At 30.4% G+C, this 27,974-nt stretch overlaps 2 protein-coding genes across 2 annotated transcripts; both read right to left on the minus strand.

Moving 5' to 3' along the window:
* Nucleotides 1–9,193: 9,193 nt before the first annotated feature.
* On the minus strand, nt 9,194–11,568 carry LOC129966429 (piggyBac transposable element-derived protein 4-like). The gene is made up of 2 exons (XM_056080852.1): nt 10,648–11,568; nt 9,194–9,310 (listed from the first exon to the last, which is right to left on the minus strand). Exons 1-2 carry the CDS (start codon nt 11,566–11,568, stop codon nt 9,194–9,196), a joined length of 1,038 nt encoding a protein of 345 aa, XP_055936827.1.
* Nucleotides 11,569–12,319: 751 nt separating this feature from the next.
* Nucleotides 12,320–23,506, minus strand: LOC129966800 (uncharacterized). The gene is made up of 2 exons (XM_056081366.1): nt 23,382–23,506; nt 12,320–13,302 (listed from the first exon to the last, which is right to left on the minus strand). Exons 1-2 carry the CDS (start codon nt 23,417–23,419, stop codon nt 12,585–12,587), a joined length of 756 nt encoding a protein of 251 aa, XP_055937341.1. The 5' UTR covers nt 23,420–23,506; the 3' UTR covers nt 12,320–12,584.
* Nucleotides 23,507–27,974: the final 4,468 nt, after the last annotated feature.

Here is a 27,974-nt window from a genome sequence, read left to right on the forward strand (position 1 = left end):
TTTCCTTTCCAATTCACCGAAATTTCATATGGAATTATAAAATTTCAGTGAATAAACATGTATATGGTATGTATAACAATACCGGTTATTATGATAATTAAAATTGATCATAATACTGGTACTACAGGGGTATTGAAAAGATGTTCCTAGTTAGGGAGTTAGAAAAGAATAATAACGCACTAAGATTGTTACATGCAGTGATTTTCGACCGCAAAACATACATTAAATGCATAATACATTAAGTTTTAATGAAACGTTCGAATTACAGTTTAAATAAAATACAGTAAAATATATTACCAAATTCTACCAGTTAAAAGAAGAAACATAATCTTTAAAAACAGTACTTACTTTTTCAGTCAAATCTCAGCTAGTTAAATGTGAGTTTATTTGTCTACATGAAATATTGACCTGTCAGGACGATTATATATATAAATATCGTAATTCGAAGTGCATAGCTTATTGGATTTTCATTCACTGGCAATCACTTTTTCATTTAAAAAATATTGTTAGTGTTGCTTAAAGTATCCTATTATTTAAAGCTATGTAAGGTCTGCTTCGAATGTAGCTTTTATATTTGATTATTATGTAGGTAAAAAAAGACGTTAATTGATTCGCATTCTACTCCCAATAGTTCCAAATCATATTAACATAAGAAAATTTGATCCTAGGTCAAATTTTGCCTAATTCTTGTCATGTGTGAATAAGTCTCGAATCAAAGATTATCCGCAACTGAATTTCAGTATACTGTCAGCAATTTACCACAATTTCATTACATACCACTAAAAAGACGTTTAGTCTTTGACAGAGGTAATGAATAGGTCTCGAAACAAATACAGTTCGCATTTGAACCCACAATACTATCACCAGATTAACGCTCTCCCATATCACATCAATAAAGAGACTTTTAGTTTTTGGCAGAGGTAAGGGAATAGATCTCGAATCAAAGATACAGTCTACATTTGAATCCATCATCAATTTAACACAATTCTATATCACGTCAATAAAAAGTTGTTTAGCCTTTGTTAGAGGGAATGAAATGGGTCTCAAATCAAGGCAAAACTGCATTTTATTCCAGAACACTATCATCAATTTAATTCAATTCCATATCACATCAATAAAAAGGCGATCAATCATTGACAGACCTTGTCTTTATTTATATATATGGTGGATCATGAATGAAATTGGTATCAAACTAATGATCCTTCAAAACTGAAACTAATAAATTGATCTTTTTCCATGCATACCCATTGGAAAACACAAATAGCAAGAAAATATTAGCTGTTGAAAATTAGTAAGAAATTGATAAGATTAAAGCATTTAATCAAAATGCTCTTACTCGTTTGCTCTTTATGGTTTTCTTGAATATGATTCACTCATCGTATGCTGGCCTCTCGGTGATTTTCGTTATTCATAATTCATTCGTGGTTCATAATTCATAATTAAAGAAGCTCTGATTTAGTTGTTTCCAACAAATTAGAAGATTAGAACTAATTTTTTTCTTTTTCACTGAAATTATTAAATAAGTTTCCATTAATCCTACAATGTGAAAATGAAGAATGATAGCAGAGTTCCCCATGTGGCATTCGATCTCACTGAATCAAATTTCCCCCCAGTGGGTTTAAATTATAAAAACTGACATAGTGCGTTAGTCATGTAATTTGACAAAAAAAATAGTTTAAATGGCAAAATTTACTTTATCCCAATAAAAAAATGCACTTAACATAAAACTCCAGAAATAATGACCTTATAAAAAAATTAATTTTATAATTTAATTTATTGTATTGGTATAGGATTTTATGGGAATAACTCATATATACGAAGGATGCACACATTATCAACTATATTGATAAAATCCCTTCGAAATAGCGTTTTAAGCAGCGTTCACACGAGGCCAACTATTGCGCGCAGTGGAAGGCCACGACTACCTCAGGAATATCACGTGACCCCAACGGGATAATGGCAAATGGTTGTCTCATCGGGCAACTATTTACCATTGTTCCATTGCGATCACATGATTTTTCTAAAGTAGCCATGATCTTCTATTGCGTGCAATAGTTGGCTTCGTGTGAACCCTGCTTTACTCTTTAAATAATTGTGTATTGGTTCAAAGTTGCAATAAGCCAGTTTTATACAATAAATCTATTATAAAATATCATTTCATGGTTATAGAACTCGTAATTTCAATCTATATAAAATAAATCTGGATTTCGGATGATGTTTTCGATGGAAAGTATTGAAAATGCCTTCTTAAACTAAATTTCCGTTTCATTTAAATAAAAATTATTGAAAAATGTTCGAATGTGTCCTCCTGTAAAAAATTCGTTTCCATAAATTCCTTAAATTTTTTTTCCCTTGTACCACAGATAAGTAACATATCTATAATGATACTTTGAAACTTCGTAACAGAATTTTGCTGAGTCCGATATCTGGAAACTCAAGCAACGTACTTATACAAAGAGCTCGACTGCTTGTTTACAAACCAGGGTAAACACAGAAAGACAAGTTATTTTGCTGTCGATTATAGGATCGTGCATGTAAGCATCTGTTTTATGAATATTTGTTTTGTTTTGTTATTTACATATTAAGACCCAAGATTAGTTTGCCGTTCTAACCGTCTAGCCTGTGATTCAATTTTTTTTATATGCTGACAGCCATATTAAAAAAAAAAAAAAACAGATCTATGTAAAGTTGTGACAAGGCTGCATGCACTTAAAAACACTTTTTTGCGATTTTCAAATTAAATTTATTAAGGGAATATAATTTTTTTAATGTATCCTTTGTGTATCCTTTATTTATTTAATTCAGCGACACACCCGTAGTGGTCGTCTTTTGCGTTTCCACGGTATATTCTGTTGCAAAAATAACTGATTTATAACACAGTGTTGCAAAAATAACTGATTTATAACACAGTATATTATGTTGCAAAAATAACTGAACTAAGGACTATTAAGGATAATACTCCTCAACCCATTAGCTACCACGACTTGGTGATTTTTTTAAATTTTACGTACGTTACTCGGCGCCAAAAATATAATTGGTTCTCCTGACAATTTAATTTTATTCTATACATATCGATCAATATCGTGTGTAGCAGAAAATGTGTATTCTGTGTTCCATTTCTTTATAACAAACGATCAAATTTGAATTTCCTCTGTAAGGTAAACGGAATAGAATTGTCATTTTTGAAGCATAATATTTTTAATTTTTATATTATAATGAAATACCGTACATAAATTTGTAATTTAGAGATTATAACAACGATCTGTTACTTGCTCCGTCTTTTGTTTTTTATTCGAAGGATTTAATTGATCATTTTATGATGATGCATTTTTTCATAAATATCAAATATTTTGAAAACAAAACATAATTTGAATGTAATCATACTGTTGCATAATTTTTTGTACATATATATATATATAATTCCTCCGACCAAAACTTTCAAAAAAATGGTAGTTAATGGTTTAAGTAATCAACCCAACGATAACAAATATAAACAGCAAGTTGAATTATTTATTTGTAAAAAAAAAAAGTTATATTTCTTATTACCGTTTATTGAGTTATGCCAGCATGAAGCGAAAACAAATAATAATGTGGATAATACGATTTATTTGAATAATTTTATTTACAACAGTATTGAAATTAAATGTTTGGAATAGAATTCTTGAATTATTAATTCATCTAGAATTATTAAGGTCTCCATGTCATCTAATTAAATTCTTATAATGCTTCTTTTAGTCGCATTTATGGATTAATTTAAAAGATAATATAATTACTTAAATTAATCCCCAAAATTAATAACTTGGATCTCATGAAATGTGTGCTTATATTCTTTTCAATAAGAAAATTGTATTATATATGTTTTAAGCCTAAAGTGTGCATGCTACCCAATGTCACTGTAATGGCGCTAGTGGAGAATGAAAGGTCAATAAATGGATTATAATAAACAATAAAATTCAGCATAATTCATTTGCTAATCTAATATACATAGAAGAGATACAAGTTACAAACTCTTTTTATGAAGTGAATAAAAAATTTTCAACTACACACTTTGTAAAAATAAAATACACAAATATCCTTCATTTTAGTTTCAAATATTTCTTCAATCTAAAGATGAAAACCACCTACGAATATAAAATAAACTAATGAATAAGCATAACTTTTTAAAACTCTTTGCTGTAACATGATTAAAAACATCCAGAAAACAATAGATGTATATAATGAAACACAGCTCTGCGCAGTTGACAAATGACCAGATGATTAAACAAGCAGTTATCATAGAATTGAAGATGTCTTTAAAAGTTTCAAGCATATTTAAATCAGCCCGAACTAAACTTTCATATAACACAAATTCAATTATTTTAAGCATAAAGCACTGCAAGAGAAAAAGCATATACAAGTATAGATTGCGTCTACAGTAACTTAAAAACAGGCCGATACCAAACGCCACTGTCGACAAAATATGCAATCCGTAATATTTTGGCGGCAAAGAAGTAAATATGATTAGCATTGGCAGTAATTTAAAATCTCTTCTGAGTAAATACGATGAAATTTCTGACACTTCAATGTATAGGAAACATTTCATAGCAGTTATTGCCAAATACCGTTGATTCACTTCTTGTTTCGACATAGTTTCTTTATTCATAATCATAAAATGGTTCCTAATTTCAGCAGAATATGTCTTTCGGTGTCTTCAGTACCACTATAGATATTCTTTTAAGACGGAAAAGAGTATTTTGAACTATTCTGAAAACAAATACAGAAATGTATACTACTTTTCGCCCCCTCATGCGATTGCAGTTATTGAACAAAATCCTAAATCAAACGTATTTATAGTCACGTGACCTCAGATTTTACTAGTGACATTTTTTCTGGTAAACGAAACATTCAAATATTGTAATTGCTATTGTAATTGTTAACACGAGATTTCGATAAATTTCTATGTTTCAATTCTCCCTCAGACTAAAAAACAAATTTTCAAAATTGTGCTTTTTGTATGTTAACACAATAACTCAAAAATTCTTTGGATAAGACATATGAAATATAGTATAAAGCCACTACATTAAATGTGTATGTTTTTTTTTATCAAATTTTGACTGAACTCCATTCACAGGAAATCCTTTTGTCAATATGTGAACACAATGAGTCAAAACCGCTTTGATCTAAACGGATGCGATTTAGCATTTGAACTTAAAAAGAAAATTTCTGTATTTCTATTATATTTTTAATAAAATCCATTCAAATAAAGCATTTAAAAGTTAGATATGTCTCAAATTTGCATCTTAGCACCTAAAATGTAGTTACTTCTCAAATTTGCATCTTAGCGTCTAAAAGGTAGATACGTCTCAAATTTCGTTCTTAACATTTTAAAGGCAGATATGTCTCAAATTTGCTTCTAAAAGATAGATATGTCACAAATTTACATCTTAGCATCTAAAAGGTAGATATTTCTCAAATTTGGAGAGCATCCACCAAAGGGTTGACCATCTGTCTATCTTCCCTTTAGCATATTTGTAAAACCGATAACTCAAAAATGCAATTATTTCAAAAAAATTGGTATAGAATGTTCTTACTACAATTTCAATTTCATGCAAAATTTGGAAACAAAACAGCCAAAAGGCGTATTCAGTTTTATAGTATTTGTACATTGCCCTCTTGCAAGTGATTAATAGCTAAAGATCGCTGGCAAATGACCTGTCTCATAATTACTGTTCACCAATGGCCTAGGGGTAAATACACAAGTATCTTTTTTTTTTCTTTTGTTACACGCGAAGCATACAACTCTCATGTGCGAGATTCTGGAAATAAAAATCCGAGTTCTCATGACTTTAATTTCTGTGTTCACTGTCCATAGCTCTATGCTGGAGATATAGGTATAAAATCTTTATTATTCAGTATAAGAAAGTTTCAGGAGACCACTTCCACTAGCTCTTATATATGGGCAATGATGTTTTATAATAATGTATCTATAGGAAACTTGCGCTTTCATCACTCGCTTAACTATTTTAAATTTACTTTCTTTTAATATTTGTCATTTTAAAATTAATCACGTTGAATATAGACGATTTGGAGAAGCAATCACTTATGAAATATAGGAATTTACAATTTCGTTCTCAAAATTATTTTAAATTTAAAAAAAAACCAATTATTTCAGTAATAAAAACAAAAATGTCATATTTTACGGTACGGTATTACGAAAAAACATTTTTCAATTTTAAAAAAAAAACTTTTGATTTAAAAAATAAATATATTTCTATATATAAGATTACTGTGAAAGCATTCGTAATAAATACGTTTGTATTACGAATACATGCAAGATTATGCTCATCCGTTTGTATTATGTCAGTGCGGCAGCTCAAGAATAAAAAAGGAGAATAGATGAGATTTGATATCACCAACTATAACAAAACTATTGAATCGAATCAAATCAAACTGGACTTCGATTTCGGATCATGTGCAGTGAACTGTTTATTCGTGAAAACAATAACAAAAAAATGTAGAATAGAACTGACTTGAGCATACGATTATGATATTTTGCACTTATTTTAGAGCAATTATGCATTTTTGCTAAAAGCTAAACAAAATTAAGACATAAATATTCAAAGAGAAAAGCATTTAAATTACAAATAGATGTTTATTTATCTTTAGTATACCACACAACTTAATGAAAACATTCTAAGCATTTTATTGGGAAAAGTATTATACTTTAAATCAATTTTTACCTTGTCGTATACGAAGTATAGGAAAAGTTCTGAAATCGTCACAAAAATTCGAACACGAGATTTTGACGAGTCTCTCCGCTTTAGATCTCTGAGAGTTCATAAATATATTTTTGGAAAATGTCCATCTGTCTGTGACGAATATGACTCTACAACGCATTGAAATCATTTACTAGACAAATGATGATGATGATGTCGTGTCCGCGTTACCACTGAAAGGGGTTGCAGTAGCTTCTGAGGGTAACGATTCCTGAGCACCCGAGAGAGAAGTCTGACTTCTAGCTCATGAAACTCCCACACATTCGCTTGCACACCCCTTTTTACAGGGGGGCATATTCACACATCTCACAGATAGAACACAGATGAAATACAACCATGCCCGAACCAGGATTCGAACCCGGGACGCCCAGATCACGGGGAAGACACGCTACCCCTATGCCAGGACGCCGGCTACTAGAGAGATGAAATTTATTATACAGCCTTTACTCAGAATTTGTAGATTTCTATAAAAGTTGCAAAATTTATCCAGAGGAATGCTGTCTGTCCTGCTATCCGAATATATGTTTACACGATAACTACAAAACGAAGAGAGCTAGATAGATAAGATTCTGCACACAGATTTAACATCGACAGCGTAGACATCTATCGAATTTTGAGCCAAATCCAACAAGGAATAGTTATTTAAAAATATTTTTATAGTTAAAATTATATTTATAATTATTTTAGCATTTAAAAACTAAATTATAGTTATAATTCAAGAACAATATGCATGAACATAATTATTTTTCTTTTAAAAAATAAGTTATAACTTATGTATTAAAAGAAAATACATTTATTTTTTCCCACATAAAAATGAGTATCATATTAATTGAAACCATCTTTAAAATGTTAATTCAATTAATTCTAAATATTTAAAATTTTGTATTCATACTTCATTCTTATATAATTATTATTCATACTTAGAATTAGGAGAATAAATATCTATTTTTGCATTAAAAAATGAAAAACATTAATTAAAACGGTTTGTAAACTGCTAAATTAACTTCAAATAAATAAAAAAATAAAGCAAAAAAATGTTAGCCCAGATTCGAACTGCGGTCTCTTGAACGCTGTCCCAGTGTCTTAACCACTATACTATTCGCGGCTCGGGAATGGCGGCACATTATTAGTACATTAACTATGAAGAAGGTTTGAGGGCCATTTTCTCGAAATTGACTGACCATTGCGCTTTCATATTTTCGTGAGTGAACGTTCTAAGTGTATATTATCATACTAAATCTAATCCCGAACTGAATTTTCAACCTCGTGCCCTCCCTTTGTTAGTGAACTATCTTTTGTTGAACGGCAGCTATTTATAATGATACATTGCCTTGGTGTCGAAATGATACCAGCGGACGTTCTAGGTATATTTAGTTGTAAAATCTGTCCTAACTAACCTAGAATCATAAAACTTTTTCTGTGTAATCACCGTGGAAAATGATTAAAAGTCGAAAAAAAATTTCAAATTCCTTGCTAAAATGTGAATAGGAAAACAAACTAAAAAGGCTTCATTGTCCAATCGATACCGACGGACGTTCTAGTGTTGAAGCAGAGCATACTGTGTGAGCAAAATAAAGTGTTTAATATATTTGCTTCATGAAGAGTTGCGAAAGATGATGACAGTGAAGGTTTTGACGACTCACCAGTTTGACATAAATATCAATCATGATAAAAATACTTATTTATAGAGAAAAATTTATCATGCTACGTTTCTAAAAAGGACTAAAAAATAAAATAGTTTCTTATTGTCTCTTTCGGATTTCAAACCCAATAAGGATGGTTCTAAAAATTGTGAGTGAAATTCAAAATAACCCGTTACAGATGGTCTTCGAAAAATTTGTGATTGAAAATTCTCTTTCACAAAATTTCAGGGCAATCTGTTCAATGTTATAAATCTGTATTGGGCTAGGATTTCTATTGTATATTTTTTCAGTTCGTTTTAAAAGCGTGGCATGTTAAAAATATTTTAATAATTACTTTGCTTTTTAATCTTGAGTATTTGAAATTTTGCAATCGATTTTACACTAACTTCCTGATGGATTTAACTCGATGACAAAATTTGTACCAAGCAGACAGGAATGTTAGTTAATTTTGCATTATTGTTCCAATTTTGTGATATGTTTAAAGTTTCAAGTTATATAATTTAATGCAAGCTATGTTATTTTAAAATTATGTTCAAATCGCGGGTAAGTAAGTAAAAGTTAAATGAAGTCGCAAGTTAAAGTAACTTCCCATCGGGAAACTGGACTAAAATCTATTGCTCAGTTTGTACCAAACAGACAAGAAAGTTAAAAACAGCAAACATGCACAACGAATTAGTTTTCTTGTACTAAAAATGCATACACATTAATCATTTGTATAAAAAAATGTTCTCCTCTCGAATTTTATATATTCTCCATATTTTTCAATAAGAAGTATCTGTAATCGTTACAGCCCTTTCATTTTAAACCCTTTCCTTGACAACTTGATCCTAAATCTGATATATATATTAAATAAAGGGCTTCAATTTCAAGAACTTGACCCGTTTCTTTTGGTCCTTGACTAACTACACTATCCTGCCAATTAAATGTACCACTTTTGAGCTAAGTCTCTTTATAATCCAATATATTATACTCCAAAGTTCAGCTAAACTTATTTTCTGAACAGGCAGACGATTAACAATGTTTTTCTTCCTGTCAATTCATAAAAATTAAAAAGATAGGAACTCTAATTTTTTTTCTTTGAAAATCTGCAGTAAATGCTCACCAGTTTATTTTCAGTTTGATGCTACAAATATCTGCTTTTATCTATTCAATTTTCTTTCAGAACTTTACATCTTTAACAATCCATTTTAAGATTAAGTTGAAAATCAAAATCAATTGTGTTTCTATTACTCAAATTCTGCGCCTATGTAAATAACTGAACGAAAGATTCCTCATTTTGATGAATGTCAGAAATATCTTAACACTTTGTTGACCGGCAATTTCATACAAAAATTTATTTTGTTGACCGGCCATTTCGCACAAAAATGTGTGCATAGCACCCGCTATTTGATATAGAAAATATCTCATGTCACCGGGGCAAAAAATGTAATTGAATAAAATTCGAAGTGATTTTCAAAACATTTTATTTGCACAAAACAATAGTAAAACTAATAATAATAATAATAATAACAATAACAATAATAATAACTAATAATTTTTTTTGTATGGTAAAAATTAAAGCATTCACCGACGTGTAAAGGTACACAACATGTCTTACAAATATATCTCATTTCGCTGCGCTTTCCTTTTGAAGAGCATACTCGACACTTTCTTGTTGGATTTGTTTTAGATGCAGTAATTATTGGTTCTAAAACGTGGTTCAGAAGTTTTCCTGAAAGCCTAGATACAGGATCTTTGTGTGGAGCTCTTTTAGATGCATGAGAAGTATTTGCTGGTTGTGTGTTGCTTTCAATTGATTCCGAAGATAGCCATATCCTAGCTACTTCTAAGAGAAATTTTTTGTATCTTATTTTATTTTGGCACTTCTTCGAATAAATCACGAAAGCATTAAATAGAAGGCAATTGATAAAAAAAAATGCTGTTTTTTTGGACCATTTGATGCTTTTTCGCAGTATGCTGCTGTTTGCCAAATATTGATCTGCACGATCGACTCCTTTCATATATTTATTGTATTCAATTATACATGAAGGTTTTATTTTATCGTTTATATAATTTTTATTTCGATTTCCAGTTGTTATCATAGACGCATCATGAATTGTTGAAATCATTCGCACTAACCTTTTATCCTTCCATGTGAGGAGCAGAATCGGTCCTTTTAGTAAAAATGTCATTTGCCTTCTCTGAAGATTTTTGGATTTTTCTATAAGTAATTTCGGCAAGCCACGGTTTTCGCTAATGGTACCACATACACGTATTTTATTTTCAAGTAAAATACTAGCTGTTGAAACGTTGTTGTAATAAATTTCTTGATACACGTGATGATTAAATCCAAAATACGGTTGCAAAATTGACAATATTGTTTCTTCAAGTTTTTTCCCAACACCAGAATAAACTTCAAAGTTGCAAATGTACCCTGACTCACTTTCACAAACCATTCTCACTAAAATTCCGTATTTTGTAATTTTTGCAGGATTATATGTTTTGAATTTTAGACGTCCTCTCCATGGTATCATTGCTTCGTCTAATGATAATTGCTGCTTCGGTACATACATCGATTGACTTTTGGAAATAGCGTAGTCTAAGAGAGGTCTAATTTTATAAAGCCTATCTGTACTAAGTACATTTTCAACGTTATCACTGAGGTGGAAAAATGTGAAGATCTGTTCAAACCTCATCCTGCTCATTGTTTTAGGGAATATTGGTATTTCCACCAAAGGGTCAGTCGACCAATAATCTCTCCAGCAAGTGTTTTTCGTTTGTCCCATCAATACCAACAATCCAAGAAACTTTTTCATATCGTTCGTTGTTACTTCCTTCCACTGTAAAGTTTTGGCTGAATTTTTATGCAAATCTTTCATTTGGGTGCGATATAGATTTGTTTGAGAAACAACTAAATTGAAAAATTCTTCATCAAAAAACGAATCGATTACATCAACGATGCTTGGTGGATCACATTCGAAGTTCGGTACTCTCGAATTTCTCGAATAATCTTCCAAAGAAGGAACAATATCAATATCATTCCACTCTTCATCACTATCTGCTTCACTATCGGAAAGAATTCTTCTTTGTTGTTTTGATGGTCTAATGTCTGAATCATCACTGAACTCGAAATCACTCGGACAATCCGACAAAACATCCGCATATAACTCGCTAAAAAGTTCTTCCGACATGGTTCAAATTTTTTAAATTTTTACAATGCAATGGAAACAGAAATCAGAAAAGTAATTTTGATTTTGAAAAGCCAACATGACAAAATTTTGCATTGCAAGTTTTTGAAAAAATATTTGCATTTCATGAACTTAGAAAAAAATATCAAAGTGCAAAGACGAGTTATCTCGTCACCGGTCAACAACGTTCGGGCATGAAAAGACGAGTTATCTCGTCACCGGTCAACAACGTTCGGGCATGAAAAGACGAATTATCTCGTCACCGGTCAACAAAGTGTTAAACACATTAAGAAACGATTCAAATAAAATAGCATTGATTTTATTTCATTATTAAACAAATATCTTGTTGTACAGCAACAATTGTCCTAAAATAATGAATATATCCAAATCTATTAGTTGAATAAAGTCTGTTAGTTGAAAAAAATTATTCACGTGAAACATGCAGCAAAATATAATAAACTAAATGCGAAACATTTACTTTACAAGACTATTACTTAAAACAACAAATTACTCATTTTAAATACCAAATTAAACTTTTAGTACTATGAAATTGATCATTGAAAAAATGGTGAAATAAAATTGATAAATTCTTAACATTTACAGAATCCATCATATTCTAGTCATTTCTAAAACTTCAATTAGAATCAAATTAATTTTAAAAACACAGCAAGTTTTTCTATGTGAATGTGAAACTAGTTCACAAAAACTTTGAATTACTATATTATTATGAAGAAATTAAAAAAATTTTGTTTCATGTTAAAACTGAATACATATGATTTAAAATGAACTTATAATTTTTCTCCCCAAATGCATGCAAGAAAGCAAAAATAAGAATGTGACTGAATATTAAAAGATGATGAGACGTTTTAAAATATATTCAAATCCGAAAATTCGTCCAGATATTTTTCAAGATAAGATCGATAACTCAAATAAAGATTTGTTAAGATAAAATCTATGTCCAAGCTTCAACATTTGTCAACTCTGCCGCTGGAAATGTTCTATATTCTATTCGGAGTACTTTAAAAGCCGATCATCTCGTTCAGGTTAATTCCTTGCATGCGTGCCCTAAACATAATATCGTACAAACCTAAATAAAGGAGGCATGCTATCATAACTGCATTGAATATTTTTCCTCCTAAAATAGCTTTTTTAATCAAGGGAAAACACAATATACTAACAACAATCGTTTCAAAAAGGAAACCATTAGCTTTCAAATGCATATCGATGGATAAAGCTATCAATATACCTGCTATTAGAGCAAAAATATATTTAATGGCCTCTTCATGAATCCCCCAAAACACATCAAGCATATACAAAATCATAAAAACTGTGTAAAAGATATCTATAAGAAAAATTAACTGAGCGCGAACAGGGAAAGCAATTGGTACAGATAGAATTATAAATGAAATCGAATAACGTGTAATTGTTGGTAAATTGAGAAGTCTCGAATTGACACACAGAATCGCCGTCCAGCTTGCCCAAATAAACGACAGGTTCTCAACGTAATTCCCTATAAGAGATACCAATTGGAAACATGAGAAGGTTACTAGTATCCCTATTATCGTATAAGGTGACACTATATTGGACATTCCATAGCATATGAAAGCATTCTTTAAACACGTAACAATTACGTAGATGTAGAATTTTTCCCTTGATACATTGAGAAATGATTGTTCTGACTTTGTAACAGACTCTGATATTCCTTTTCCCCAAAGTGAAAGTGGATGAAACTGGCTCCTGAAAAGAAATTAAAATAAATTTAATAAGAATGTTATTAAAACAAATATTTATTAATGTGTTAAATATAGCTGGTCATCTTTGATGACCAGTTCAGTTTGTTGGCCCAGATTGATTTTTAGGTTGTTAAATGATTAATATACAAATTAGTCAGAATTAAAATACCCCTACTTTTAGCTCTCTATACAACGAACTACTCAGTATAAAGGTTCAAACATTGTTGAACATTCTATTCAAGATATGAGGAAAAGGATTACATGAAAGAAAAATTAGTTCCAAAAATACCGAATGATGGCTCTGTATAACAGAAAATATGTTGAAAAGATAAAATACACATTTGTAGCACGTTTTATTCGACCGTATCAAACATTCAATCACAAGGACCCTATCGATGCAGCAAAAACTGCTCAAAATGGTTCGCTTCTTCCAGATATAAAATCTGCATTCTGCCGACAGCTTGTTCAACTGCGGATCGTAATGGGTCGATTGGGATGCTTCTCACAAACAGAATGATACTATCTTTCAAATCGTCCAAGATTACAAGACGTCCTGGATAAGCAAGATTTTTTAAGTATTCCCACAGACAAAAAGGGCGTTTTTGGTTAGATTTCTGGAAACGCACTTAAATAAAAATAAAAAAAATTTATTTTAATATCTAATACGACTGAAATAGATGCATTCAGTTGAATCAGTTCATTGCAAATTAAAGCGTATATATATTGCAAATAAAAGCAGAAACGAAAATCCTAATACCGATTTAATGATTGTTAAAAACATACAACTCAATGCTTTGATGGATGAGTTCGGATTCCATAATAGCATTTAAAAACATTTTTATGGATAGAGTATCCATAAAATGTATAGCGAAAATGAAATTGATATCATTAATATGGCATTTTTTTTAGTACTGTACTTTTTGACGAAAATTTCTAATAATATTTTGAAACTGCATTAATTAGCTAAGCATTAGGTTCAGTGCAACTATAAAGTAGCTAAATGTTTAATGCAGCAATTTGAAATTCGTAAGATGGTTTATTAACATTTGAGTATTGCCATTAGATAATAAATAATGAACACAATTTCTGTGACACGTGCGTTAGTGGTGTGTGTGTGTAGATTGACAAAGAGAAATTTTTACTTTCTATTAAAACGAAATAGGTAAACAGTGGCGTATTTAGGTATTTTGAGTATACATTATAAAGCCCTTTTTTTAATAATCTGGGTAATTTAGTTTCGCATTTCATGTTTTTAACACTTAATTATTTTATTCTATTCATTACTACTAATTAAAAAGAATTTGTTTTTATTTATCTCTTATAACTTAAAACTACCCGATATCTACATTTGTACACAATAATATTGAAGCACAGATCTTGTTCTAATAATTAAGTAAACTTAACGAAACAAATAAGAGCCTGATCAATTATACTTAACAAATTGTCTTGCAAGAATACTATTCTAACCTTTTTTTGAAATTCACTGAATTTGTATTTTTTTTTACAGAGTATTTAATTTGAAAACTGGGAAAATAAAGTTTTTTTTTAACTCCCCACACTCCTTATTAACATAGTTGCAGTAAACAGATGCCTATTCTGCCTTGTCAGAAATCTAATTATGTGCAAGCAGAAAATATAATCGTCAAAAGAAAAATTCAAACTCGATAATTTTACGGATCTTTACATTCCAGTACTAAACACATTTTTGGAGTTATTATTGTCTGTCATTCTGTCTGTCTGTGAATATGGGAACTCAAAAATACTTTGAATTAGAAGGATAAAATTTGAAATATTGACTTAACTCTAAATTTGTTGACTTCTATAAAATTTTGAGTGATATTTTATTCAGAAAATAATGTGCTTATATTTGGACAGCTGGGCAGATATAACTATTAAGCAAAATAAGTTAGAATGGATAAAAAAAATACTTATTTTACCTATCATCTGTAAATATGCATCATATTTTGAACCAAATCCATCAAGAAGTGGACCCTCTCACAGTCTATATTTCCACAAGTATGTAAAAGACAAGCAACTCGAAAACGCGCTGATTTAAATATATGAAACTTCATTTGTTATTTGGCGACTACAGTTGTAGTTCTATGTGAAACTGAAATTTCAATCCACATAAAAATAAGCGTCTAAAATGCACAGACGATTTTCTATTATTTTTCATTAATTTTATTCCAGCGATAAATCGCCAAAGATCGCATTCTTGTAGGCTTTTTCCGTAATTATTGTTCGCCAAAAGTGTACAGTTAATAATGCGCAAATACATTCATTAGAAAGTTTCAGAGAGACCACTGGCTTCAATTTAACAGTAGACATTTATCTCCACAATAGTGATTATTTACTTTTCTTAGTATGCTTAATTATTTTCTTACTTTTAATTTATAAATAGTAACTCAGAATTTAAAAAAATCAATATGATTATCAGGACAGCACATCGTGTTGGTAAAATGTGATTAAATCAATAAATTAATGGATAAACAATTTTGAAAATATACATTGATAAGAAGAATACATAAATGCACAAAACCATTAAGAAGTAGGTGAATAACAAATTTCAAAATTCTATCTTTATGCACAAGAAATAAAAGGAAGTTAGAACCGTATTATTAACTAGCAAAGAATCAAAAAAAGCAATCTCCCAGAAATTTTCTCGCATATTTTTTAATGAAGATACTATCTCCAACTTATACCCGAAAAAATATGTGGAAAGGCCATATATAGTCGCTCCAAGCCAAACTCGGACACCATAGAAAAAATCATGTTTTGCAAAAATACTTCGACTAAAAGGAATTCAAAAAAAGTAAAGGTGTTTTACTAGTAGTGATTTCATTGCTCTGTTAAAAACAAACCAAACAACGCTAATTCATAAATTATAATGACAAATTTAGAGATAAAAATAAAATTGCGGAAGAAAGAGAGCGCAAGCCAAACTCGGACATCTGACAATAAAGCGCCAAATAATTGGAACCCTGAGTGAAAATTATAGACAACTTCATGAACAACATTGTAGTTGTTCAATGGAGTTCTCGATTTGATGTTTTTTCATTTATTACAGAAAAAAACTTAATTTGTTGAAAATGTCACGGCAAAGAGGCCAAACGAGCATGGAGTTAAGGAAAGTGATTATTAAGCATACTGAAGATGGAAAGTACTGAAGTGCAAGAAATATCGGAGATTGTCAAAAGAAGTCATTCCACGGTTCATGACATCATAAAACGCTACAAAACCAATAATCAGGTGGAAAATAAGCCTAAAAAAGCCCATAACAAGATTTTCACCGAAGCAGATGAGCGATATTTAGTGAGAAAAGTGAAAGTAAATCCCTTCCTTAGAGCTCCAAAGCTAGCTATTATTGCTGAAAATGAATTAGGGAAAAAAGCTAGTCCATCATCAATTAGAAATGTGCTCCATAAGAAAAATCTTAATGGAAGAAAAGCCAGACAAAAGCCTTTCATAAGTAAGCGAAATCAAAAGTAAGACGTGAATTCGCAAAGGAGCATGAAAACAAGGATTTTTCTTACTGGAAACAAGTATTATTTACTGACGAGAGCAAATTCAATATATTTGGATCAGATGGCAAGCCATATGTTTGGAGAAAATCGAATGAGGAATTGCGTAGAAAAAACTTGAAATCAACTGTGAAGCATGGTAGCGGATCAGTAATGGTCTGGGGATCATTTTCAGCTGCTGGCCCAGGAACTTTGTATTTCATTGAAGGGAGAATGGATCAGAATGTATACCTTGACATTTTAAAAACTAATTTGCCACTACGTGTGTAAAAACTTTCGCTTGGCAATAATTGGAGATTTTATCAGGATAATGATCCTAAGCATAAAGCTTATAGAGTGAGTTCCTGGTTCCTATATAATTATCCTCAAGTCATGGAAACATCACCCCAAAGCCCAGACATAAATCCCATCGATAATTTGTGGGATAATCTTAACAAAAAAGTCCGGGAACACGCTGTTTCAAGTAAAGCTGAGTTGAAAAGAGTATTATTGTAAGAATGGGACAATATTCAGCCTAATTTTTGTGAAAAATTGGTGCAATCTATGCCTAAACGCCTTAAAATGGTTATAAAAAACAAAGGATCACATACAAAATATTAATTCATTTGAAATATTAACTAGTTTTAAAAATCTTCTTAGCCGTCCGAGTTTGGCTTGTGCGTTAATTTTTGTTTTGTTTTTTACCATAATTTCTGGTTACAATGTAATAATTTATATGTTTTGTTATCTGTTTTTAATACTGCAATAAATATATTATTGAAAATGCATTTAATTATTTTGCTAATCATTTTTATTTAAAATTTTTTTACTTAATTAGTAGATTTTCTTTGATGTCCGAGTTTGGCTTGGAGCGACTGTACGCCCCGAGATTATATGAAATTTCATTACGCATCAGATTTCTATTTTCAGAGTCTCTCATATGAGGGTTTTGTACTCCGTAGTACTGAGAAGAAAACAATGTCTTTTATATTATATATATTTGTCAATCCATTGAAAGCAAAATTTGACAGGTCTACAACTTCAATAACAAGATCGCATTCCAATTTTAATTTATCCAAGTTGCGTTTTTGAATTATCTAGCTGTAAATTAGCATGTTTCATGCATTCTAATTTACAGCTAATAAGTGTTCGTCCTTTGATAATTTAGTTCCAAATTTGATTCAGATCTACAATATTAGTAACAGGATCACATACCAATTTTATTTTATCTAAGTTACGTTTTTGAATTATCTAGCCTTAAATTAGCATGTTTCATGCATTCTAATTTACGGCTAATAAGTGTCCATCCTTTGATAAATATAGTTCCAAATTTGATACAGATCTACAATATTAGTAACTGGATGGCATTCCAATTTTAACTTAACTAAGTTGTTTCATGCATGGGAATTTACAGACTAATAGGCCATCCATCTTTTGATGTTTGATTCTAAATTTGATATATATGTTTTAAATAATAAATCTGTACAACATATTACAAACTTGATATAACGGCGGCATACCAGTATTTATCAATATACCTCGAATATTTTTTGAATTATTTTCTGAAATAAACATAATTCCAAAAATATATATTTTGGATCACGGAAAATCGAGTCGAATCACGAGTCGAGGAGATTCATAGAAGTTTCGAGGACAAATTGTTAACTTCTTATATGAGCAAGTAGAAAAACGTTGCGAAAATGAATGCGCATTGTTTGTTGTATTTAAATCTTTACATAGGATATTAGCTCAGACGAAAAGATTTAATACATTAAATAAAATTATTTTATTGACAGGGAATGTTTAATAAAATATCTAATGTCAAATGAATGAAATTGAATAGATTATTTTACACAGAATGCAGGATATTAAGAGAATGAATATAGGTCGACCTTTGGCACAAAAAACAAAAAAGAAGCTGCTCCAAAATGTACTGATGGAAGTTATATCATTATCCCTGGATTAACATTTTACGCAAGTGTGTATAAGCGAATTCTCAGATAAATGAACTCGGGGCAGATTTGATTAAGAAAAAAGTTCAGACGTTCCTTTGGTTAATGGCATTCCAATTGATCTGAGCTCTTAGTTCATTGTTCATTTATCCTTCCTACAAGCGTGATATTATCAAAATTTAATCTGCTAGTTTTAATTCATGCAAACAAGAAAAAAATCTCTTGCTTTTTTTATGTATAATTTGAATCAAGATACGAATTTTAAACACTGCTTTAAGATATATCTGCAGTTTAAAAAAACTGTTGAATTATTTGTGATTTTAAGATGCATCCCTAATCAAGAACAAGTTGGCTATGAGGCATATTTAGCCCAGCATTACTGTGATTTAAAATGTATAATTTATCTGAAATTGCTGCGGTTAAGATATAACCTTAAGATATTGATTGTCACGATTGATATACATAAGCATACTTCTCTTTCATTAAATTATTCTTCCTTTTTTAGCGAAGAGATGGTAGAGAATAGGACATCTAACAATATAAAAAGGTGCAATTCCTGATGAAACATATCAGAAATAAGTCGTGAGACATCCTCATAGAATAGCAACAATTACTGAAGCCACATATTAATCGGTGCATCTACAGAATAATCACAACATAAAAATGCCCGAGTTTTGTTTTTTAAACTGTACTATAAAACAAATTACATAATGGCGGAAGTTTAATGTTAATCCAAAAATTAATATATAATTTATTTATGGAACTTAATTTACTACAAGTTATACAACATATTTAATATATAAGAAGGAAAAGGATTTAATATATTTATTTTTAAAGTTTAGTTGTTCAATTGTTTATTGGCTTTTTCAGTAAAACTATATGAAGAATCAAGTTTAAAATATACTAATTTGTCAAAAAAAAATCTTGTATTTTAGCTTCGCTTTGAGAGCAATCGAACTTGAGTTCCCTACCCCGCCTGAATTTCAATAGCATTTAAATGGAATGAAATAAGTTTTTCCCTTCACATCTGATTTAGAAATTATGAAAAGGAAAAACGTTAACTTCGTGTATTTCATATATGAGCATTTTTAGTAATATTTACTGAAAAAATTCATATTACCACGAATATATATAGAATTTACTTTTAATTTTAATATAATACGTCAATAACATTTTATTATTTATTCAGAAAATCTTGTATATTTATTTATTGAAAACTCGTCGTTTTATAAACAAAAATAAAAAATTTGGGATTTTTTAAACTACAATTTTCAAAAATTTGAGCCCCTTATATTTTTCCACAAATGCATCCTATTTTTACAAAATATATTTGCAAATATCGTCCTTAATAAAAAGAATTATTGTTCAAAGTTCCAAATTAATATTATATTTGTGGAACATGGGGAGGGAGAAAAGATCATTTTCTTCATCAATTTCTAGTTGGTATTTTAAATATCTCCGAATCTTCGCAATAAAATGGAAATTTAACTATATGTTTTACATAGTTGGATTTTAAGCACAATTTATCCAAATTCGAAAAAATACTCGAATAAATAATCGAAGGTGCTCGGATACTTTTGTTCATATATTGTGCATTAGGATAGAACAAAAATGGCCTTAAATTTTTTTTCTAGATTTTATTATTTAGTAATAGAGCGGAAAAGTTGCCTTTTAGGTTCAAAAAGAGTATTTAAAAATTTGGTTGCAATATTATATTATCTTGAGGTGCCGCAAAAAGCTTGACATTTGTAAAAAAAAAATTGAAAATGGAAGTTTTTAAAAAGAATTTAAAATTTTTTCTTGGGTTTTAGTTTGGCAATAGTGGTGAAAAGTAAACTTTTAGGTTCAAAAAGAATTTTAAAATATTCTAGTTGAAATACAATAATATTTCGAGGTGCCGAAAAAAGCTTAAAGTTCGTAAAATAATTGAAAAACTGTAAACTTTGAAAAATATTTTTATGAATTTTTCGATCTTATGTTACAAAAGATGATTTTAAATACATATATAAGCATTAAAATTCGAAAAAATTATAAATTATAAAGCATAATAATAAAAAATATTTTTATGTCCAATTTTGCGTTTCTTGCTTCTGTATCCTTAATAATTACAAGTGTTACAGCTGCAAAATGTTTCTTTCTACTTCATTGCCACATTAAACAGTTTTTTAAAATTAAATTTGGTATATTCACACTTGAGTCAATTTTTGATTTTATGTATAATTCTCTTCAGAATGAATCACAGACATTTTGAGCCGATTCGACCACCAGTCTCACAGTTCTTTCCGCTGCTTGCATGCGACAAGGAAGCCAGGGAGAGTCGATAACCGAGTCCCCTGTATTATTTGATTCAGTTCAGATGCCTTATGTATAAAGTTTTAACTTAATATTGAACCTCACAGGCACTTGGTAATTTTATCACTTCTTTTCTATCTGATGGCTCTAGTTGGCTTTCCTCTTTTTGTAAAGAACACTCTTGTTATTCAGCGTTGTTACTGTCGCCAGTAATTGTTTCTGATGCAATAGTACTTTTTGCCCGTTCTTAAATAAACTTAATTATTCTCTGTAGTTCTTTAGTCTTTTTTGCTTATTACTTTCTCAAAGCGCTTGTGGTAGCAATATCAATATTACCAATAACCATTTTCCTCTTAGAGCATTGATCGATTAGAACCTTTTATTCCATAACTGGCCCTTTTTTTATACAAATCAGCAATATCAAATAAAGGTCCACCTTCTTTAAATTCTGTGAGGTTCAAATTAAAATTATCTGAACATTTTCTGCTTTTAGACTTTAATAAATTCCTGTATTTATCATGATAAGCTTTCATCATTTGTGAAATTTTTTTGCTAGAAGAAACGGGAATAGAAGCTCTTGACCATATTTGTTCTATTATGGGAACTAAAGTGTCACATATTTCGTTTTCAGAAGGATCCTCCTCTGAAGCAATTTTGAGGTTATGTCTAATATAACAGTAGCACTATACTCGCCAGTATTGTATTCAACTTTAAGCAAATCCCTAAATTTTCCAAAAATAGAAAACTCCGATATTTGTTTTGTCTTCACTAATTTAGACTGAGCGACTCACAGCAAAGTATACAAGCACAAACTAACAAATCAGTTACAAAATAGACAGAGGGGAGATGAAAACTCAACTGAACACGGCAAAGCTACTGATTTGAAACCAACTCTGTCCTTGTCACCGGACGCAGACAAATCTCCTCCTTACCTCAATAACAACCATTCCGGTGACGACTCAGTGCCATGCCAGTACAATAGTAAAATTATTTTAATACTTTATGGCAATGGCTAATGAAAGCTTTTTCCTTTCATAATCAAGACAAGCAAAAATCCTTAAGTTGCAAAAAGTGTGTTTTTATGAAACTTTAACGTCCTTGCGACACCTCAAGATATACTCTAATATTTTTTATAATTTTTATTTATCTTATCTATACCAAAAAAACAACTTCTCCGTGCTATTAGAAATTAAAAATCAAAAGTTGATTACTTCGTAAAAAAATTTTTTAAATGTAGTAAAAATTTTAAATTTTATGAAACTATATTGTCCTAGAGGCACCTCAAGACCTACTCAAGTATTTTTCCTATTTATAATTTATTTTATCTACATCAAAAGGAAACTTTTCCGCGCTATTACAAATTAAAAATCAGAAATTGATTTTTTTTTCGCTCCACCTTACTGTTCATGTTTTAATGTGAATAAATTGAATATCTGTAATTGATTTTTCATTGAGCTTCCATTTCATTCTTTCAACCACTTTACCATCAGTAGACTTCAAAATCGGATTACCAACTTCAAAAGCTTAAAAAAAATTTTGCAATGAACGAAACGTTTGGAATCAGTGTTTCCAAAGAATAAATTTTTTTTTATATTTTAGTGACTTATTCTGCATTCTTTATCGTGAATAAATAGATCTGTTGCCAATTTTTCGCAAAATTTGGCATTTCGAAGATATTTATTCACTATATATATTAAAGACATGCGTATTATACAAAAATTAAAATCTTGAGTGTAAAAAAGTTTTAGGAAACAAGGACGAAATTTTATGTATCATATATAAGACTAAATATAGGATTTATAATAATTCTACGTTTCACTACGAGTTTAGAAAATTTTCAAGCATTACAGCATTATTTTAAATGTTGCCAGTTATAATGTATGAACAAATTAAAACACTACTTCAATTATCTAAAAATTGAGGATAAAAATCGTACTGATATTTTAAATGATAATATTTAAAATATCAATATGATATTTTAAAATATCAATTTAAATTGATAATATAATTTAAATTTTTTCATTGAGATTAAGATGGATACCAGAAGACAGTTTATATCAATGCGAAAATCATAAATCTATTACTAACACAAGAAATTTTCAGTCATTCTCAACTCAAAAATTCTTTCAATATTTCTTAAGATTTATTTCAGCATAATTAATAAGGAATAGAATTATAAAAATACAATCCCACAAAGTTATTATTATCGGTAACTAATTTAAAATTATTATAATGCGAGTGTCAAATATATAAATCCTCATACAAGGGCAAAAAATGACTATATTTATATACAGTAAGATCTTTTCAAATACTTAATGAATGCCATATAATATACTCACTGAGGTGATGTTTCATTTCTAGTTGTTATATTTCCCATTATCAGTTAATAATTATGTTCTTCGATTAATATAAATGAATAGAAGTAATTTATATAACAGTTAAATGCTATGAAAAATTTAAGCAGAAGTCTGTAACAATATTATTTGTTAATAAACGTTTAATCAGTCGTTTTATTAGATGTAAATATTACTTGTTGCCACTGACAAAAAAAATTCTTTGGTTCGGTTAAGTTATTTATTAGAATAATATCTTATTAAGATGCTCCATATCAAATTCTAGAGAGATCTGACCACTATGAAGAGGGCGCTGTTATCCAATTGTGGGACAACTCTGTATGCATATTTTTATACTTTGTATTTATTTAATTTGTTTTTATACTTCGTATTTATTTAATTGTTTTTATACTTAGTATTCATTTAATTTGTTTTTATACTTTTATTTTTTTAATTGTTTTTATACTTTGTATTTATTTGTTTTTATACTTGGTATTTATTTAATTCTTTTATACTTTGTATTTATTTAATTGTTTTCATACTTTGCTTTTATACTTTGTATTTTTTAATTGTTTTCATACTTTGTATTTTTTAATTGTTTTTATATTTTGTATTTATTTAATTGTTTTCATATTTTGTTTTTATAGTTTGCATTTCCTTAATTGTTTTTATAGTTTGCATTTCCTTAATTGTTTTTATACTTTGCATTTCTTTAATTGTTTTTATACTTTGCATTTATTTAATTGTTTTTATACTTCGTATTTATTTAATTGTTTTTATACTTCGTATTTATTTAATTGTTTTTATACTTTGTATTTCTGTTGAATTCGCTATAAAACTTCTGCCCTCTCCAAATTAATCAGATGCTTACTGTGCATATACAAATCATATTTGTGTATATCAAATTCCTTAAAATAAACTCAATCACTTTGAATAATTATCAGTATTTTAGTATCGGTCTCAGTAAAAGCTTGTCTAGGCTGTTTTGACAAAAACAATATGTAAGTTGTTAATCTATGGTAAGCATGCAACTTAAAGTCATTATGATGGAGCCAATCGAATGCAAAATGTGAAAATAATCCTACGTAACACTATGCCTTCTGGCGATATCACGTTGGTATTACACGAAAACTATCTTATTTAATGATACTTAAAATGATTTGAACCTGCCCTACTGGCGCGAAACAAAAAAAAATGAATGAAATGTATTAATGATTTATCAATCTCTGCTAAGCATGGAACATAAAATCATCGTGACAGAACCAGTCGAATGCAAAATGTGAAAATAACCGTACTTAACACTATGTCATCCAGCGACACCATGCTGGTGTTCCACGAAAACTATCTGATTTAATGATATTTAAAATTATGTGAACCAATCCTATAGACACCAAACAAGAAATAAATCCCGATTAGACATGTTAATGGCACTGTGTTAAATATGAATGATTCATTATGAAAAATTGAGCCAACTGTAATATGATGTTTACTTATAATTAATTATTGTAAAGATACTTAATTTATTCTTCGTTCATTAATTCATAACTCATTCTTCTATTTTAATCAGGAGAAAGAGTATATATACGGATAGCAGGTCTCTTGTTACTAAATCCTAAGGTGTCTTCGTCATTGATCGCTGCCCTTCTTCGGAATCTAAAAGAAATTTTGTTTTAAACAAATTATTCGTTCAAGTGAATTGAGAAAAGTTAAATGGAACGTAATCAAATTCAGTTCATTTATATTTACTATTCATTTTAATTTGTGACGGTCCTCGTAATTTTGAGCCGCAGTCAGATGACGTGGACGGCATCTGAGCAGTTACCCTCCTCTCCTAACTTCCGAACAACAGCAGTGGGAAGACGTTTCACCCGATGAATTTAACGTGCACCAGACCCTCTCACTCGGCGGTTCTTCCGTGGAATCGGGTCTCGAACCTGCAACCTTCCATTTCCCTAGTCGAGACTTTACCATCAAGCCACCGTCATCCCAAACGAAATTTACAACAAAAAAATGCCTCTTAAGAAAGTGCCGTAATGCGATATTTTGGCAAGTACTTTTACACCAGCAGGGATTTGCGAATCACTCATTATCTTTATGGAACACGACTTACTTGCTCTCTAAAAACTCCGGTCGCTAACTTCTCATTGAATCATTGCTTATTCTCTATTATATTTAAAATCTCGATGACAATTTCCCGACAGAAATTTTCCACAATTTCCTTGGCAATGTGTGCATACTTGTGACTAATCTGGAGAATTTGTCGATCCCTTCTGAACCATCGATAAACTTTATTTTCATGTTTTCACTCATTGTTATTTTATAGTAACTCAATAGAGTTAATCAGTCGTAAATTATCAACAAAGTATTTTCCTAGAATACATAACGGGGCCGCGGTGGCCTGGTGGCAAGATCTCGGCTTCGGAACCGGAGGGTTTGAGACTCGACACTCGATTCCTTCGAAGAAACGTCGTGTAAGCGGGTGTGGTGTATGTCAAATCCGTCGGAGTCAAAAGTCCTCCCGCTGGTGCGGTGTGAAAGTTTGTAGAAGGTGTGTAGCTCAGGTGTCGTCCCCGTCATCTGACCGCGGTTCAAAATTACGATGTCCGTCCCAAAATAGCCCTAGTGTTGCTTTAAAACTGGACGTTAATTTAACTAAACTAAAACTAGAGTACGCCGGCGTCCTGGCATAGGGGTAGCGCGTCTTCCCCGTGAGCTGGGAGTCCTAGGTTCGAGTCCCGGTTCGGGCATGGTTGTTCTTCCTGTTCTATCTGTGAGAATGGGACTCCCTGTAAAAAGGGATTGTGCAAGCAAATGTGATGCGTGAATAGCTAAGACGTACTCTTGGCCCTAGTTGGCGCTACTAAAACAAGAGATGCTCCCTTGGCTTAAAATCACTGACTTCGTCAGCGAGTTTGACCATGGCAAGTGCCATTATAAACAACAACAACAAATCTAGAGTACATAACATTTAAACACACATTGATGTTTCATTAATCATGTTCATGTTTGAAATGAAAAAGTTATAGTTATTACGGCTGTTGAAAAATAAAATTCGGATCACGAATATCCATTTTACTTATGTGACTTTTGCCTGCTAACTACATAGCATGATGTTGGCAATTTTGTGACAAAAGTATCTCGATGTGAGTAGAACATCTTTCCACTGGAAGTGGTTAAGATTAGAACAAAAAAATTCAATGTCTTTCATTTTAATTTCTGGCAGGAGGATTAATTTTTGTAATACATCATTATAAAAAAATTCCATTATCCACTCCATGCCCTCTGACGAGTTTCAAGTTTCAACAGAAAACAAAATCTGTAATATACAGTCGTCTAACAGTTAACGTATTCTACCACAATTTTTAAAATTCCGACATTTTTCATGTCAGTTATGAACAATTATTTCTCTTATATAATATATAAAATGAATTTTTGTTCGTCTTTTATACGCTGCCGTACCGTTCATCCGATTGCGATGGAACTTGGTCAACTTTAGCTTGCATTTGCGCAAAGGTGAGTACAGTTATACGCAAAGGCCTAGATATCCAATATATAAAAATGAATTTTTGTTTGTTAATGTTTTATGTGCAACCGTACCGTCGTTCATTCGGCTGCGATAAAACTTGGTTAATTTATTACTTGCACTTGCATTCCTTGCACCACGGAAAAATACATGAATTCAGTAAAAAAAATGTTTTTTTATTAATTGCAGTTTAATCATTTCCACTTTAATTTAAAGTTACAATTTTATGGGAGCTGACATAAAATCGGAAGGTAATGCATGGTACAATGAACATGGCTTAACGCTTTCATAATAGTATGACGGAATTATAAGAGTACTAAATTTGAAGCTTAAAAATATTTTGCTGACTCTATCAAGAAATCAAATTACATAAAACTTTTAGCGAGCATTAGCACTGGCGAACAGGTTGGTCGCCAGAGGCGACTAGTATCTAATATACAAAAATGATTTTTTGGTAGTATTTTATACGCGGCCGTACCGTTGTTTATCCGATTGCGATGAAACATGGTCAACTAATTGCTTGCACTTGCACAAAGGTTATAGGCATAGTACAATATATATATTGTCTACCCTAAGGCCTAATACATATATGTTGCCTACCCTGAATAATAAAGTCAAATAATAGAATAAATGTTATTTATATTTCTCCTTTATACGTCATTCAATTTCAATGAATGTATTCATTGTTGACAAGAAAATAAATATTCTTTCTGTCATTCCTAATTAAATAAAATAGCTATTTCAAATAATATTTCCAAAATTAATTTTTCTGCGGCAGCAACGCGCAGGGTACCAGCTAATTCATAAAAGGTATGAAAAATAGCCAGAATTATTCACTAGTTGAGAATAATTAGTCCTTCCCCCCTCTTCCCATTATAAAATTTGAAGAGGTTAATAATAATATGGCGAGTTAAGCAATGATATGCAATTATTTTTTGTTGATACGCTTTACGATTACATAGCACTTGACTTGACAGCCCTTAGCGAATAAAAAATCTTACCATTCTTTCAATTTTGTATCAAAAGAAAATTTATTTCCTTAATCCTCTTCTCCACTAACAGGTGAATATTTAAGA

The sequence above is a fragment of the Argiope bruennichi genome, chromosome 4 (genome assembly GCF_947563725.1).
Source record: "Argiope bruennichi chromosome 4, qqArgBrue1.1, whole genome shotgun sequence".
Classification (NCBI taxonomy): Eukaryota; Metazoa; Arthropoda; class Arachnida; order Araneae; family Araneidae; genus Argiope; species Argiope bruennichi.